Source organism: Excalfactoria chinensis, chromosome 10 (genome assembly GCF_039878825.1).
Source record: "Excalfactoria chinensis isolate bCotChi1 chromosome 10, bCotChi1.hap2, whole genome shotgun sequence".
In the NCBI taxonomy this organism is placed as follows: domain Eukaryota; kingdom Metazoa; phylum Chordata; class Aves; order Galliformes; family Phasianidae; genus Excalfactoria; species Excalfactoria chinensis.
The window spans coordinates 15,392,292-15,407,269 of record NC_092834.1 but is presented as its reverse complement, the minus strand read 5'-3'; the positions used below and the strand labels follow the sequence as shown (position 1 = coordinate 15,407,269).

Here is a 14,978-nt window from a genome sequence, read left to right as displayed (position 1 = left end):
CATTGGCAACCATTCACTCAGGTATGCTTTCCTATTCAGGGAAGAGAACTTGCTGCACAATTTTGTTAAGTGAAGCAGTAGAAGAAAACAGGTAGAGTACTGAAGTGATAGGTGGCTTTCCCTAATGAAGAATATTCATTCTATCTAGCATGCAGCTATGTGCATTTCGCTGATATAACATGGGTTGAATGATTACCTAGAAGTCCAGTACTCTATTTGAAATGTGCACATCTCTGAATCATGAAAAGCTACTATCCACAAGAGACACTTACCAGCATCCCCCATTGAACTGAAAATACTCTCCGTGACACACATGATGGTATCTGTGGCCTGATCATAGCGTCCAATAGGTTCTCCCCTGCTTGCAAACTGGCGGACATGCTGCAAGAGGTCATTCAGGGCTTGGCTGACAATGCTGGCAGCTGCACTGACCTGCTTCAGTAACTCAGTGTCATCTGTGGCAGCCTGGCAGGCCCTCACACAGTTCTCCACTGAACGGTCCACCAGCTTTCCTGCCTCGATCAGCTGTTCCTGGCACACTGGAGAGCTGATGGTAGGACTCACAACCTGCATGAGGAAAAGAGACAAAGCATTCAGAAAATGTCTTATTTGCAATTTTTCCAATTACCAGTAACCAAAATATATGTTACATGACTGTTTTCCTTAGGCAGAAAACCATGCAGTTGGTATTTAAATAGGTAGCTTCAGACATTTAGATTAGGAATCTAGGCCCTGGATGTCATTAATCTCATCTTCATTTAGATGTCAAGAATGGAGGCTGCCACTTCATTCCGCATCTTTAGCGGTTACTGAGTTAAGCAAACATGACACAGTGGTTCTGATTCTTATTTTGTTCAGGCATACCTACACAGCTTCTAGCAATGGCAAAACTGTGTATATCTTCTGAGGAAAAAAAAAGGATGCCACTGCCTATCTTATTCTGTACTGAAGAAATTTATGGGCAGAAATAATGCCAAGTCCAGATAATGAAAATTCATATCTATTCATTACAAAAAACTCTTACAGGCGAAGCAACAAGGTGAAAATATTGAGAACGTAATAGGTAAAATGGGCCATTAGTTTTATTATAAGTCTCCTGGATGTTTCAGAACAGCTGAATAGCCATTTTCCAACATAATCTTACGGAAGCAGAAACTGCAGACTTTGAAAGCAGTTTCTAAAATAAGAACTGTGAATTGCTTTAATTTTACTGGGAAGCAATAGTTGGCCAAAAGCAATGGCTCTATTAAAACAACTGAGCTACTGCAAAACACAGCAAATATATTAGAAATCAACAATCACTAACTTGATTTTGATTGCTGAAGATTTAGATGTGAATTCATTGAAATTTTAGGCTTCAACAGAAAATTTGCACAGCCCCCCAGGCAACTCTTATTTCTTATACTAAGACTTCTGAAGTTTGTCCTTTGATCATCACCATCAATTCAACTGATGAGCTATATTATTCATGGAAGCTTCTTTGGCAATTATAGCAGCACCTCGCATCCTCTGTGCCACTCTTTGCAACACTTACGGGAGACAATTTATTTATCAGCAATTTTGATATCAACTAAGTTTACAACTCTGATACTACCACAGTTTATTGCCTGAGACTACCAGGAGCGTACATAAGGATATACCCAAACAGATGCCTTGCCACGTCATGAACACTGCCTGCCTCACCTTGGCACAAGCCACAAGCTGGGAAGTAGAGAGTGCACACTGTGTAGCAGCAGCAATCACTCTGTTCTGCAGGACTGTATCTTCAGCAACCTGTGCTACGTTCTTGGCCTTCAACACTAACATAGCAGCAGCATTTGCAACAGCTTTGGCCAGACTCATTAGAACATCCTGGAAAAATAAAGGGAAAACAGTCTTACAAACATAAGGATGTGCTTTGCTAATGTAAGATAAAGACATCTCAAGATAATAAAATCTATTCATTAAAACAAAATTCAAAAAATCATTTCAAGAAAGGCAGCAAACTTAGCTATTTCTTAGAAAACTGGACAAAACAATCATTGGTTTATTTTCATCATCAAGTTACTAAACAAGTATGAACTGACAAATTTGAAAACAGCTAGGAGACCACAAAAAGCATTTAACAGTTTGGACATGGGACTGTTCATCTTCATCTCTGGAGAATACAGTAACAGGACAGAAACATCTGGAGTTCAGCATTAGACGTGCTAAATGTGGTTAAAAGGATGAAAAACCTAAGGAGCAAACTCCTAACTAAGGACAGACAGTACTTGAAGATAATACCTGATTTGAGTACTTGTGGTTAATAGTAAAACTCCATTTTTGAAGATGCCATTTCCAAGCAAATTATTTCATAATTTACAGTGTAAAAACAGTGCTGATCAAAAATATGTGTAACAGGTCTTAATCCCAAAACATTTTTCCCCTTGCATAATAATAGTTCAGTTTCTTAAAGATGAAAAATTAAAACACAAATCCTGCAATGAAATAGTTCTGAAAATTTCTTCCTGTTTTCCCATTTAAAATGCTACATTTCATATACTTTGGGGTTTTTTTTTATTATTATTTATTAAAGTGGGATGGAGCTGTGATGAGACACTACAGATACATTTAAGAGCGATTTTCATTTGGGAGCAGACATGAATTTTAATTTCAGAAACTGAAAAAAAACAGATTCTCATTTTAAGGCACGAAGGCATCATAAACCATCCCTCTTTCTTACCCAGCTACGATTCTGCCCCAGGAAGAAAGCAGAGAGTAGCAATACGTATAAAACTAGCAATACAAATGATAACTCTGACGAAACCTGCAGGCAGATTTATTAGCACATCAAGTGTTTAAAATGGCCTATAAGTTCTATTTTGCATAAAAAGTCCCCCAGAGGTCTATCTTTTGCTGTAGAACACTTCCCTTTGTTTCTCTATTAAACCTGTTGTTGGCATTGAGTGGAAAAAGAAAGTTCTTAACAGTGCATTTAAGGAGAACAACTTTAAACTGCTAACTATGTGATTAAGCTAAACAAGCATTATCCTTTGACAATAATATTAATCACCTCATAATAAAGTTACATCATTCTGACAGTAACAAGCAATCCTCTCTTTACCTGGAATCTTTCATCTGTTTCATTCTCTCCAATCTGTCTCAGCAGCTCTCCACTGGCTTGCCCAATGCTTCCAGCTGCAGTCAAAACTGTCTGTCGAGGCTGGAAAAATAATGGTGAAATGAGTTATTTCAAAGAAAATGAGCTTTACTGAAAACTTTCGATTTCCTCAAGGAATTTCTGCATTAGCATGCAATTAACATGACTAAGAAAAATCACATCAATACAGCTGGTTTATTTTGGGAGGTTCATCTGCAGAATGTGAGAAGAACATGGAAGAATTTGAATAGTCATTACTTTAATAACTCCACAGAAAAATAAGGATGGACAGTCAATATGCCAACTGACCTTAATCAGCAGATTTCACATTTCTTCAAAGCTCATACCTGAAGAGACTAAAAGCAAACTAGCTCCAGATTTGAACTCACAACAAACTGATCCAGACACCCTATCCAGGTTAGTACTACTTTCATTTCTAGAAAACTACCACGGAGGTTAACTTCTCATTTTATTTGTCACAGATGACAACACAGTATAGAAACAGATCAGAAAAGAGTATCTCTCCATTTCCAGCTGGCCTCAAAATGGACCCACTGTTGGCCAATCCTGAGCCAAAGATTTACATTGGCTATGCCTCCACGGTAACATAATTCTAGAAAGTAGAAAAGTGCTGCACAACAGCTGGAAGAGAGGAGTGAGAAAATGTAGAGACATGAACCTGCATGCACCAAGGTCTATGAAGAAGAAGGGGAGTTCCAGGTACTGGATGAGAAGTCCAGTGTTAAACTACCACACTCACCTCTCCTGAAGTAGGCTGAACAGCCTTCAGCAAGTCTGAGACAGCAATGGCCAATGTTCGAGCAGCTTTCAGGAGGTCCTCTCCACTTCCGACCTCATCATCCATGAGAGCAGCAAGCAGTTTCACACCTTTAGACATCTCGGTGAGGTTGGAAGAGATGGTTGTAATTGCACATCCCACAGCAGTGTAGTCAGTGTCAACAGGGTCACCTGTAGAGCAAATATTTCTCATGAGAAGAATGCTTCAGTGGTTAAAAAGTGAGGCAGCCACCCTGCATGACAATCTGGTAACGGAAAGCAGATAGATGGGAAGATGACCAAACAATGTCTACTAAACAATTTCAGTGTCATTTAAAAACTAAGGTCTGCTATCATTTTTCCAAGCTCGATACATCTCTTAAATAGAATTACTCGTCATCCAATTTATTTTGCTTAAAAATCCACGGTTTCAGCTATCTTCTTAATTTCAACCTTCAAAGAACTGGAAGTAACATGGCATTAACCCCTTTAAGTCACTCAGCTCCTTCAATTTGTAATTTGACAAAGCAAAAATACTATCAATAAACATCTATCATCTCTAGCAAGTGTCAAACAAGTAATGCTCATTTGTAGTAGCACTGCAGAGAGTGCTCTGCTGAATAAGCAAGTTACACTTTATTTTCATCAGTGCAGTACTCTCAGGATTAATGATGATAAAATGAAAATCATAGAATTGTATTGGTAGGGATATCTTGTTTTGCATGTCAATGCATGTAGGTATTAGACTATTTTGAAGAAAATTTCTCACAAGCTACCTCACAGTCAGACCCTATAATATTTGAACTGGACTGATAAATAATCAGGAGGCTGCAAGCAAGTCCTTCCCTTTGAAATTTACCTGCTGTAAGGTTAACAACAGATGCAGTTCCTGCAGTGATAGCATCAACCTGAGAGTGTATTTCGTGTTTTGATTCGTCAACCTTGTTCTGAACCCATACTCTCGATGCCTGAAGAGCAACAAAAAAAAACAACAAACCAAGAATGAAGGACTGCAGTAACAGGCTGTAACACGAAATCCTGTGGTAATCTCCCATTCCTTCACAAATCTTTAAAAGTGAAACAGAGGACAAATACCAAGCCCGTAAAGAAAAAAATGAAAGCAATCATTTTATATTGCTAAATCTCTAACTACAGAATTTGCATCAGCTCAAAAGCTCCACTTTTAAGGTGAATAACATACACAGCATATCCATGAAAGATTAAGTGACCGTCTCCTATGAATAAGTTTCTTGATCTGTCCTCCAGACTTAGTCTGGATCAAAAGTTAGAGAATCATGTATTATTTTTTTTCATTAGGTCATATTTTTCAAGGTCTAGGAGGTGGTCACACTCATCATAAGTATTGTTCATAGTTTGCCTTTATTTGTACACATGCACATGAAACAAAAAGAACAACGAAGTAATGAAGGGGAGTTTGCTACAACCAAACCCAGCAGATTAATTAAGGTGAGCTGGAGCAGAGTACATTAATTCCTTGCAGCACAAAAAATTTAAAAGCCATAGAGATATCATTTTATTTCCAGGGATAATTTCTAAACTGGTCAGTAAACACCCCAAAGAATTAACAACCACTTCTATGGAGACTAGAAAAACTCACCATGTCCTGCCCTAGAGGCGGTAGGTTATCAACCTCACTGAGGTCAGCTTGAGCTTGTTGAACAGCATGCATGCTGGTATTAATAGTCCCCATCAAGGCCTGTTGAGCTGAAGTCTGAAAGGCAGAACAAGGAAATGGCTATGCCACGTTCCAGAGGACACTTCAAGCAGGTGTTGCTTAGCCATTAAAAGACAGTGAGCAACAATCATACCAAGCTAAGATCTCCCTGATGCAGTGGAGGAGGCAAAATTCACCGTAACTCCTCTCACAGTCCCGATCCTGCCTACACCACTTCACACACACTCCTCTGTACTTGCACACATTTATAAAATGCTAAACTTGCAGCCACCAAGGTCAAACAGCTACACATAATACCCTTCTAGTCATAAATCATGAGCTTAAGCATTGACTATTCTGTCTATCGCCTACTTTAGCTTTTTGGTCTTCTTAATTTAAATGAGAAAACTCAGTATCAACTTTAAGCCTCCTAGAAAATCTTAAATTGGTATATCATTGACAAGCTGCATAATATGAGCATTTTTCCTAAAACTGTTTACTTTTGACAGTCTTCAAAATGCTTTTTTAAAGCTCTTGAATACTATAATAACTACTTGGAAGTAAAGGAAAGCCTGGAAAAGCTAGAGTTAAGACAAATGAAGTCATTCAAAATATATCTAAATACTAAAAATCTAAATACTCCGGGGTTGCTCAAAATACATATTCAGTAAGACAGCCAGTACATCTCACACTCTACACCACCACCCCACTCTTAGCAACATGGATAACATTCTGTTTCTAGCTACTTGTAAAACCAACAAGTTTCAAATGCAGATATAAAACAAGAAGATTGCTCACAAGAGGGGGCATATGTCCTCTGTGCATCTGACCAACCGTGACCTGTTGCTGGGGAGAAGGCATGATGCCAACGTTGAAAGTTTCTGGGCCACTGGACCCTGAACGCATAACAGCTGGTAGTGCTACAGAGCCATGCTCTACCTTCCCTGTTCGGTTGAACTGCTGCTGTAAGATGGTAGACCTAAAAGAAAATGAATGAGTGAATAAATAAACAGACAGCTAGATGGATATGAAAATAAATAAATATAATAGAAAATTGCAATAAGGAATTAGTCATCTGCTGCAAGTCCTGCCAGATGTTCATCCTTTAGGATTTTAAACTGTATTTCACATCATTTGGAGAAGCTGAAAAAATTTCAGTCTTTTCTTTCTAACATTTTCTTCAGAAAAAAATTCAACTGCAGGTTTCAGTAGATCAAATATTAATAGCACTAATGAGCAAGCAGCAAGGAAAGAAGGTAATGCACAGTTTTGGTGTACACAGAACAAAAGCTTTACCTAAGACGTTTCACGGGCAGAATCAGAACAAAGTTTATAGCATAACAGACTGCTCCATTTTAACTGTGCCAGAGGCAGATCAGAAGAAGCACAAATGCTTTGGAGATGGTTTTTGTGAGCAAACTCTACATTTGGGATAAAACTAACCTAACTTCCTTCTTTACACACATATGCACACAGTACTTGCCAATAATCTGGATGTCCAGATAATTATTCTACCCTCGTGAGGCCCCATCTGGAGTCCAGGTCTGGGGCCCCCAGCACAAGAAAGATGCAGAGTTGTTGGAAAGGGTCCAGAGGAGGGCCACAAAGATGCTCAGAGGGCTGGAGCACCCCTCCTATGAAGACAGGCTGAGAGAACTGGGCTTGTTTAGCTTTTGGAAGAGAAGGCTCCAGGGAGACCTCACTGCAGCCTTCCAAAACTTAGAGAACTTTTTAACAGGAAGGAAGTCATCTTTTTACACAGGTAGGCAGTGACAGGACAAGGGGTAATGGTTTTAAAATAAACAAGGGGAGATTTACACTAGATACTGAGGGAAATTTTTCACTGGGAATGTGGTGAAGTACTGGCACAGGCTGCCTGGAGAAGTCATGGATGCCCCATAACTAGAGGTACTCAAGGTAAGTTGGAAGGGGCCTTGGGCAACCCAATCTAGTGCTTGACTTAGTGGGGGGCAACACTCCCTGTGGTAGGGTGGTTGATCCCTGAGGTCACTTTCAAACCAAGCCATTCTATGATTCTACGACTTACAGTCTGAGCTCCACTGTTCAAGAATCAACTTACCACAAACTGTTACCACTGCTGGTTGCCCTAACAAGCATTTTTACTACAGAAAAGCCTACCCTCCAATCCTGCCATGAAGCTAGAAGTCTACAGAATTGCCTGGAGGTAGTGCTCCCTTCTGTTGAACTATTCTGTTAGTAAATAATTTCTCAAGTCTAATAACTATACTATATTTTGAGTGATGAAAAAAGTTGCCATTGCTAATGGTTGTTAACACAACTATTTACTCCTGTTGTATACACTTACTTCTTTGGTGAAACAGATTCTTCCAACATGGTTGATTCCTCATCACCTTCAAGACCAAATCTATCTTTACTTTGTTTCTGGAGGGAAAAAAAACAAACCAGAAAGTTAAACAATATAGGTAGCTTCTTGATTGCTTCTCTCCATTATTTTCTTGCCATTTATGAGAAATCCAGTCAAATAAATTGCAGTCTTGTCCAGTGCTGAAAACTATGGTTGTTAGAGTTGTTTATTTTTGAAAGGATGTGACAAGATAACCTCCACCTTGGAGGAGGTTAAGTTGTCCTTCAGCATCTAATAGACCAAGTTCTAACTCCTGGAAGATTAAGTGTACAAAGTGAAAAAGCCTATCATAAGCAGCAACACAAACTAGGAGCTTTTCTGAATAAAGCAGTATGAATAAATTGCTGAGATTATCATTTTCCTCTCAGAAAAAAAGAAAAAGAAAGGTGACATGCAACAGCACAAACTCCAGCACAGACAGGATACGTGGCATCTTCTGACTCAGGATCAGCCAACTAGAACTCAGCTACAAACCACCTTAAGAATCCTGAAACATCATTATACGGTGCTACCTACCACTAGGAATCATATATCCATAGGAAACATGTATTTAACAATGTACCAAGCTCTTTCACCACAGTTCCTTCATATACCTGGAAAATCTCAACATCTGACTTTAAGGAAAAGCTGGGTTTTGTTTGTTTGTTGTTCTAATTTTATAATGCCAAAAAGGAGGTAGAGGCACACAAAAGCATTAAATTTGTCTAAGCTTCTAGAAAACAAATACACAACCAGGAAACTATAATAATTTATAAAAGCACAGCCTTGTAAAAAACAGCCAGTTTCCACTGGTGACCTAGTGCAAATACACAGCTTGCTTTCTAACGTGTTGAATGACTTGCACTCCAAATATTCAGATTACAAGAGGGAAACACTCCCTGTGATCTTAGGATTTAGGTTCTTTAAGATTCTTAAATACATGTAAAAGGAACAGAATATCCACATATACACACTCAGATTTCCTTCTGAAAAATCCTTACTGCTTAAGTTGGAGTTTAGGCATGAAAGTGCCAATTTTTAGTTAAGTTGATATCTTGTTTCCAGATTAGCAAGAAATGAATTTAATTGGATTAAAAACCAAGTAAAAGCTACTCAGGCTCAGGATTCCTCGTCAGCTTGAAAAAAACAACTTATCACCACAACTGCAGTACAAGAGTTCGCGCAATTTTTGTTTCTTCTTCTTCTTCTTCTTATTTACTTTTTTTTCAGAAGCAATAATACTTCAAGAGGAAAAAAATGTTACCAATCCACACTAGAGAATACGAGCTGAAATAGTTCTAAACACACCAGGTATCATTAACATTATGCATCCAGGAGATGCACTATATTTCATGACATGCATCAATGAGACAAGCTGGGCTCAACAACTGGAAATTGTATGCTTCTCATGTGCACCATGAAGCATCATGGGTATTTACTACTTAATCTGTTCAAACTTTATCCATTTTTTAAATTGGCTTTGTCAGCAGACTTCAAAGAAGAAATCAAAGACTGGAAATGAATAGAAATAAACACATCTGTTGTATCAGAGACTGCTTTTGTTTGAAATTAAAGAGCAAAGCTACACATGAAGTTTAAGAGTGAGAACTGAGTATTAAACTGTCTGTAGAAGCCTGCTGTTCATTGAACATATTAAGTCCGAGACTGACTCCCAAAGAAAAAGGAAAGTGTTTTGGCTTCCAACAATCTCCCTCAAACTCTGATTTCACAACACTTGATGTTACATCCCACAAGGGCAACAAATTCCCCTAAGCTACGTAGGTTCCATCATTCTTTGGCTATGAAAAATCTTCTCGAGCAAATTATTAAGGTTCAGCCAAGCTGCATCAAATAAAAACTTTTCAAGGAGTAAACAGTGCTAACTGAAATACTTCAGAGCACAACAACATTTACTTGTGAATATTAATGTTGGAGGTTCATATCAGCCATATAATTAATCGCTTTAGTCCATAGTACAAAAGAGCTAGCTTAAAAGGAGATTTCTTCTAACAGTTCCCTGAATATACAATCATAGACAGAAGTTCACCTCCCATATGAAGGTGAACCCAAGACCAGGTGTGTTGCGCTGAGTCTCACCCATACCACTATAATTAACAATCTTGATATCTTCCAGAAACAATCACATACAATGAACAGAAATAGCTTATGGTACTTAAATGTAAAAGTAATGTCAAAACACAAGATAGTTCTGACTTTGTGAGAGAAAAACTGCAGTTTGCACACATTCAAGCTTTTGCACTGCTATACAGTGATTTTCTGGCATTTTTCCTAGACATCATCCTAATATAATACCTTCTTCAGGATGATATCAATATAACCTGCAATTAACTGAGAGATCTGTTCCCCTTCAGTGGTCTGTACTGAGTAATAGCTTTCCTGATATTCACCAAAATCCTGGAAAAAAAGAAAGAAAAAAGAAAAAATTAACTCTTTGAAAATGAAGGATAAATAAATAAACAGTACCAAATGTGAGATGATTCCAATTTTAAAATGGTTTGTATAGACACTTCATTATATCTAACAATAGATGAAACTACTCTAAGACTATATGTTGGAGTAAGGAGGAGAGGAGAAGGATGTTTTTTATTGGTACTTAAAGTAAGATTCTCAAATCCAAACGGCACAGGAGCTTTGTCAGTCTTAATCACTGAATGGAAGTGGAGACCTGAGAACTGTATTCTAAATATTATCACCCATGTCATTGAAAATTAGATGCATATTTGTCAAGTGAATGTCAGCTTCTAGATACTCCTTCTTTCTCTACCACATTAAATGACATTTTCATATCCAACATTTTCTTCTTGCAGTGGATTCCTATGGACCAATTACCAATAGATATCATACCCATGAGAGCTCTTTACATCTATAATTTATGGTCATACCCTACAAGCCACAAATTGTGTTTTTAATGGTAATCACCAGAAGGGGGTTAAGCAGGGGTTAACGATGTTTTTTATAACAGTATTAGTTGTTAGGCTCAGAACAGATTTAAAGAGTGCTCTTTGGGAACCTGGCCCACGTAAAAACATCAGAATACAGTCTGACCCTAAACTCCAAGATAGGCCAGCTTATTACTACAGGACTCTGCAGCTCTACTTAACTCTAGAAAATGTAACAAATTATGTTAAATAAATTGTTAAGATTGCATGTCTATCTTCCTTTCCCTATGCCATGTAGATCCTCCTTCCTTTTAAAGATGTACAGAAAGTTTACCAGAGTAAAGCTTTTAGGTGAGGCAGCCCAGCGTTTCACAGTTGTCAGTGGCCATTCCTGCAACACTTCTTTGGTCTTCTCATCCACACGCATCACTGAGTCTTTAGTGACACCCAGCAAACGAGGAACCAGCTTGTTTTTACCTTTCATTTTTTCCTAAACAAGGGTGCAAAAGATTGTTTTCATTAAACTGCAGCATGCCAGAGAAGAAAGGGAAAAAAAGTCACGTTGAATACACTGAAAGAGACAAGCACGCAGATGAAAAACAATTGAGCTACCAAGCTCTGTTTTTCCAGCCAGAAAGTGCTATTTCAAGCAATGCATTAACATCAACAAGTTCTTGTCTTTACATCATTTTTACCAAGCAGATCAGAATACACTCCATTTGCTGTCTCCTAGTAAATAGAAGCATTTTAGGGAACCTTTGGAAGTCACTAGAAATAAAAACAAAAACACATGACAGCAGCCTTTCTAGAAACAAGCCTTCACAAGTAAAACCATATTAGAGAAGCTGAATGGGAAATTGGAAGACTTGAGAAGCTGAATTACCATCAGTTTTTCCTCTCAGCCTCACCACTTCTCTGTAAAATATCTGGAGAGTGAAAAATCAGGAAGGGTCACTAGGATTTATTTGGGCTGTAAATAAAACAGGATCAGCCATAATTTGTCCCACATTCTGGATTTAAAATTTTAGTTATTTTCAATCCACAAGAGCATCCTAACCCACACAAGCATGACAGGGAGGGGGCCAGAAGCAATCAGCATACTACAAGTTTCTCTGTCATTATTTATTGGGCATTCCACCTCTTTCAGTTTTTAAGCTCACAGAATATGGACCCCAAATAACAATTTGCTACAAAATCCATAACAAAATAGTAATTTGACGATTCAGAATAAACAACAATTACTCCAAGAGGCCTTATGAGATACCTATGCTCCATACAATAGACACTTGCCTACAATACTGAAAATGAACACAGCTTTGGATAGGGCTGAAAAGACGTTTCACAGCCAGCTTGCTAGCTCAACAGCTCCTCTGAAGAGCCGAGACTGCTTTCTTCACTAAAATTAACTAACAAGATTTTTCCCCCTAAAGGAAGTAAAATATAATTATTTCAAAGGATACTCCATGAATATTATAATCCTCTGCTTGTTTTTTCATTTTATTTTCACCTATCTGCTTCCACAGAATTTACGGTTGACTAAGTACCTTAGGAAAAGGCAAGGTACTGATATTCAGCTATCTACAATGATTCATAACTGCAATCGTGGCAACCTAAGAATGAGAACTTTTTCCTGTGTTTAGCATTCTTTCCCTTATATGTCAGGAGTTACTGAACACTGAAGCATTAGTGCTTCAGTCCAACTTTAACAGTAAAGCATCACAATCTCAGTATCAATTTGTTTCATCAACTTTAGACCATCCTATTGTAAAAACTAAGAGAAACAAGAAACAAACCTTAACAAGAAAAAAGGACACTCCGTAGGTCCGCAGGGAACGAGCTAGCTTCACATACTTCACTTTGGCTTCTATTTCAGTCATCTCACCACAGTTTTTATGCTCCTGTAATGAGAATTCATTATCACATAGAAATAACATTCCTTCTGGAAACAAAATTAAACTGAAAAAAAGGCAACATGATTTTTAGGCTTAGTTAATAATCATTTGAATTAAAACACTTGACACAAGCATGGGTAGAAATGTAAGTATGACTATGTCCAGCAATTTCTGATGTCAAGGTATACAATAACCACTGCCATCATCTATCCGTGCCTTGAGAAGCAGATTTCAACTACTTCAGGTTAAAATTATGGGTAATGCTGCTACTTGACACCACTAGGTTTCATATTGTCAGTGTCTCCTTAATTATACTATAAATTGTTTAAAATTCATTTAAAACTTCTAGCACCCAAAATTTATTCTGGGAACAGACTATTTGTGCTTTGTGTTCTAAACCTCTGACTCATAGTTTCATGAGATTCATGCCTTTTAACTTCTCATCTCTTGAGTAGGTTTCCTGTGGCCTCTTGTTTTTTTTCCCTTTTCTTTGCCAGTGGCACCTTTATCCACAATTACATCACAAACTGAAAAGAATTCTACAGGTGAGAAACAAGTTTGTTTTTTTTTTTCAAAACAGTTCAACCTGAAACATTCATCTATTTAGTATTCAAACAATTTACTCATTATTAATAGTAAGTATCCTTACCTGCACAAAATGACAAGCACCAATACTACCCTATTCAAACCCCCTACCAACATCTGTCCTTCTTTTCCAAGTCAGTTCTGCTGAGAAGCCTGTCTTGACTTGCCGCTATTCAAGTACTGTTTGTGGGTCTCCCTGGAACACTACAATCTCCCTTCACAATCCTCTTCATCTTCCAAACTGCTGGTTGCCATCTCCTTCGTGCTGATGAATGGCAGCAGGGGGAGCACCAGCAACATGGGAAACATTTCCCTACTCCAACTTAAATTCCCACCTTAAAACTCCACAGAGGAGCACTGAGAGGAGCAATTGCAACTCTAAAATTAATCTTCTTGCATCCTAAGGACACAACCAAATCAGATCCCTCAAATTCAGCAAAGAACATGGCTAGGATCCCTGATGAACACGGAGTACAGACATTGTAGATGACTTGGAGAAAGTCATCTGCCAAACTCAAAAATTTTATAACTCAGGAGAATGGTTTATGTTTTCCAAAGAGACAGCTTTGTTACTCTGACTTAATGCTGCAGCTTGATCAAAGTCAGAGCCCTCACTGATTAATATCCATACACTGAAGCACATCATTGTTGAAACTATTCAGACCTGGGCAAGTAATTTGCTATCAGTCCCACATTCAGACATGAAAGAAACTTCTTTCTTTAAACTAGGTCACCATCACCAGCTAAAGGTATACGGAAAAGTGTTATGCGTCTTCATTTACAAGCTATGTACTACAAGCTCCAGTCTGAAGATTTAGCAAGCTACAGACATCCTACATTACGAGTGTTATAGACATAGGAAAGTATCTGACCTCCTGCAGCTCTTCTACTTCTCTTTCAAGATTGCAGATCACTGGTACATCTTTGCAGAAACTGTATGACTTGCTTTCAGCTGCTGTCCTCAGAATTTTCAAATTAGATTACACTGCCGAATTCATATTTCAGTCAGCACAGACATTTAGGGCATCTCTAGCACTTGAGTTTGAGAATAGTTCCAATGGTACTAGTATACTGAAGAATCAACTGCTTTGAGTCTTTTACAACTATGTGATTTCCAGGCACATCGCTGAATGAAAGTATTAGCTGGAAAACTCCCTATCACTTGAAGCTCACAACTAAACACTGAATGCATGAAAGACTGTGCAGAAGTAGTGAAAAGAGTTTTCCTAAATGTGCTTCTGCTTTACTACAAACATACATCCTTACATTTCAATGCAACTGAGAAAAAGGTCATTAAGTATTTTCTCTGTCCCCTTCAACAAAGTACACTGATTAGTTATCAGTGAAGGACAAAAACCAGTCTGTTTTTCAGACTCACAATTACCTGAAATATTCTTTTTTCAGCCCCTCTTTGTTTGGTATATTCTTTAGGTAGAAATTCTTTTAGGCTAGGAAACAAACAAACAAACATTACTACAGTTAATAGTGCCTTCTTGAGAAGGGATGCTTTCCACACTCTTTCATTGCTACTATGCCACCCAACCTTCACCTTCCTGAACTGGACATAAAATATCTATATCTTCTTCAATCTCTGTAATTACACATGATGACAGTGAACTTAGTTAAGAAGCATCTAATAGCAAGATTATATAACATCGAGTTT

At 38.0% G+C, this 14,978-nt stretch overlaps 1 protein-coding gene across 1 annotated transcript in view; it reads right to left on the bottom strand.

The window, feature by feature from the left end:
• The window catches only part of TLN2 (talin 2), a 130,775-nt gene that overhangs the window by 59,917 nt on the left and 55,880 nt on the right, over window positions 1-14,978 (bottom strand). The window contains exons 9-20 of the mRNA XM_072345181.1: window positions 14,700-14,763; window positions 12,632-12,736; window positions 11,173-11,328; window positions 10,252-10,353; window positions 7,900-7,976; window positions 6,372-6,552; window positions 5,517-5,630; window positions 4,758-4,866; window positions 3,882-4,090; window positions 3,086-3,184; window positions 1,684-1,851; window positions 273-567 (exon numbers count right to left, since the gene is read on the bottom strand). Coding sequence (XP_072201282.1) covers window positions 273-567; window positions 1,684-1,851; window positions 3,086-3,184; window positions 3,882-4,090; window positions 4,758-4,866; window positions 5,517-5,630; window positions 6,372-6,552; window positions 7,900-7,976; window positions 10,252-10,353; window positions 11,173-11,328; window positions 12,632-12,736; window positions 14,700-14,763 — 1,679 coding nt within the window. The remainder of the gene's footprint in view (window positions 1-272; window positions 568-1,683; window positions 1,852-3,085; window positions 3,185-3,881; window positions 4,091-4,757; window positions 4,867-5,516; window positions 5,631-6,371; window positions 6,553-7,899; window positions 7,977-10,251; window positions 10,354-11,172; window positions 11,329-12,631; window positions 12,737-14,699; window positions 14,764-14,978) is intronic.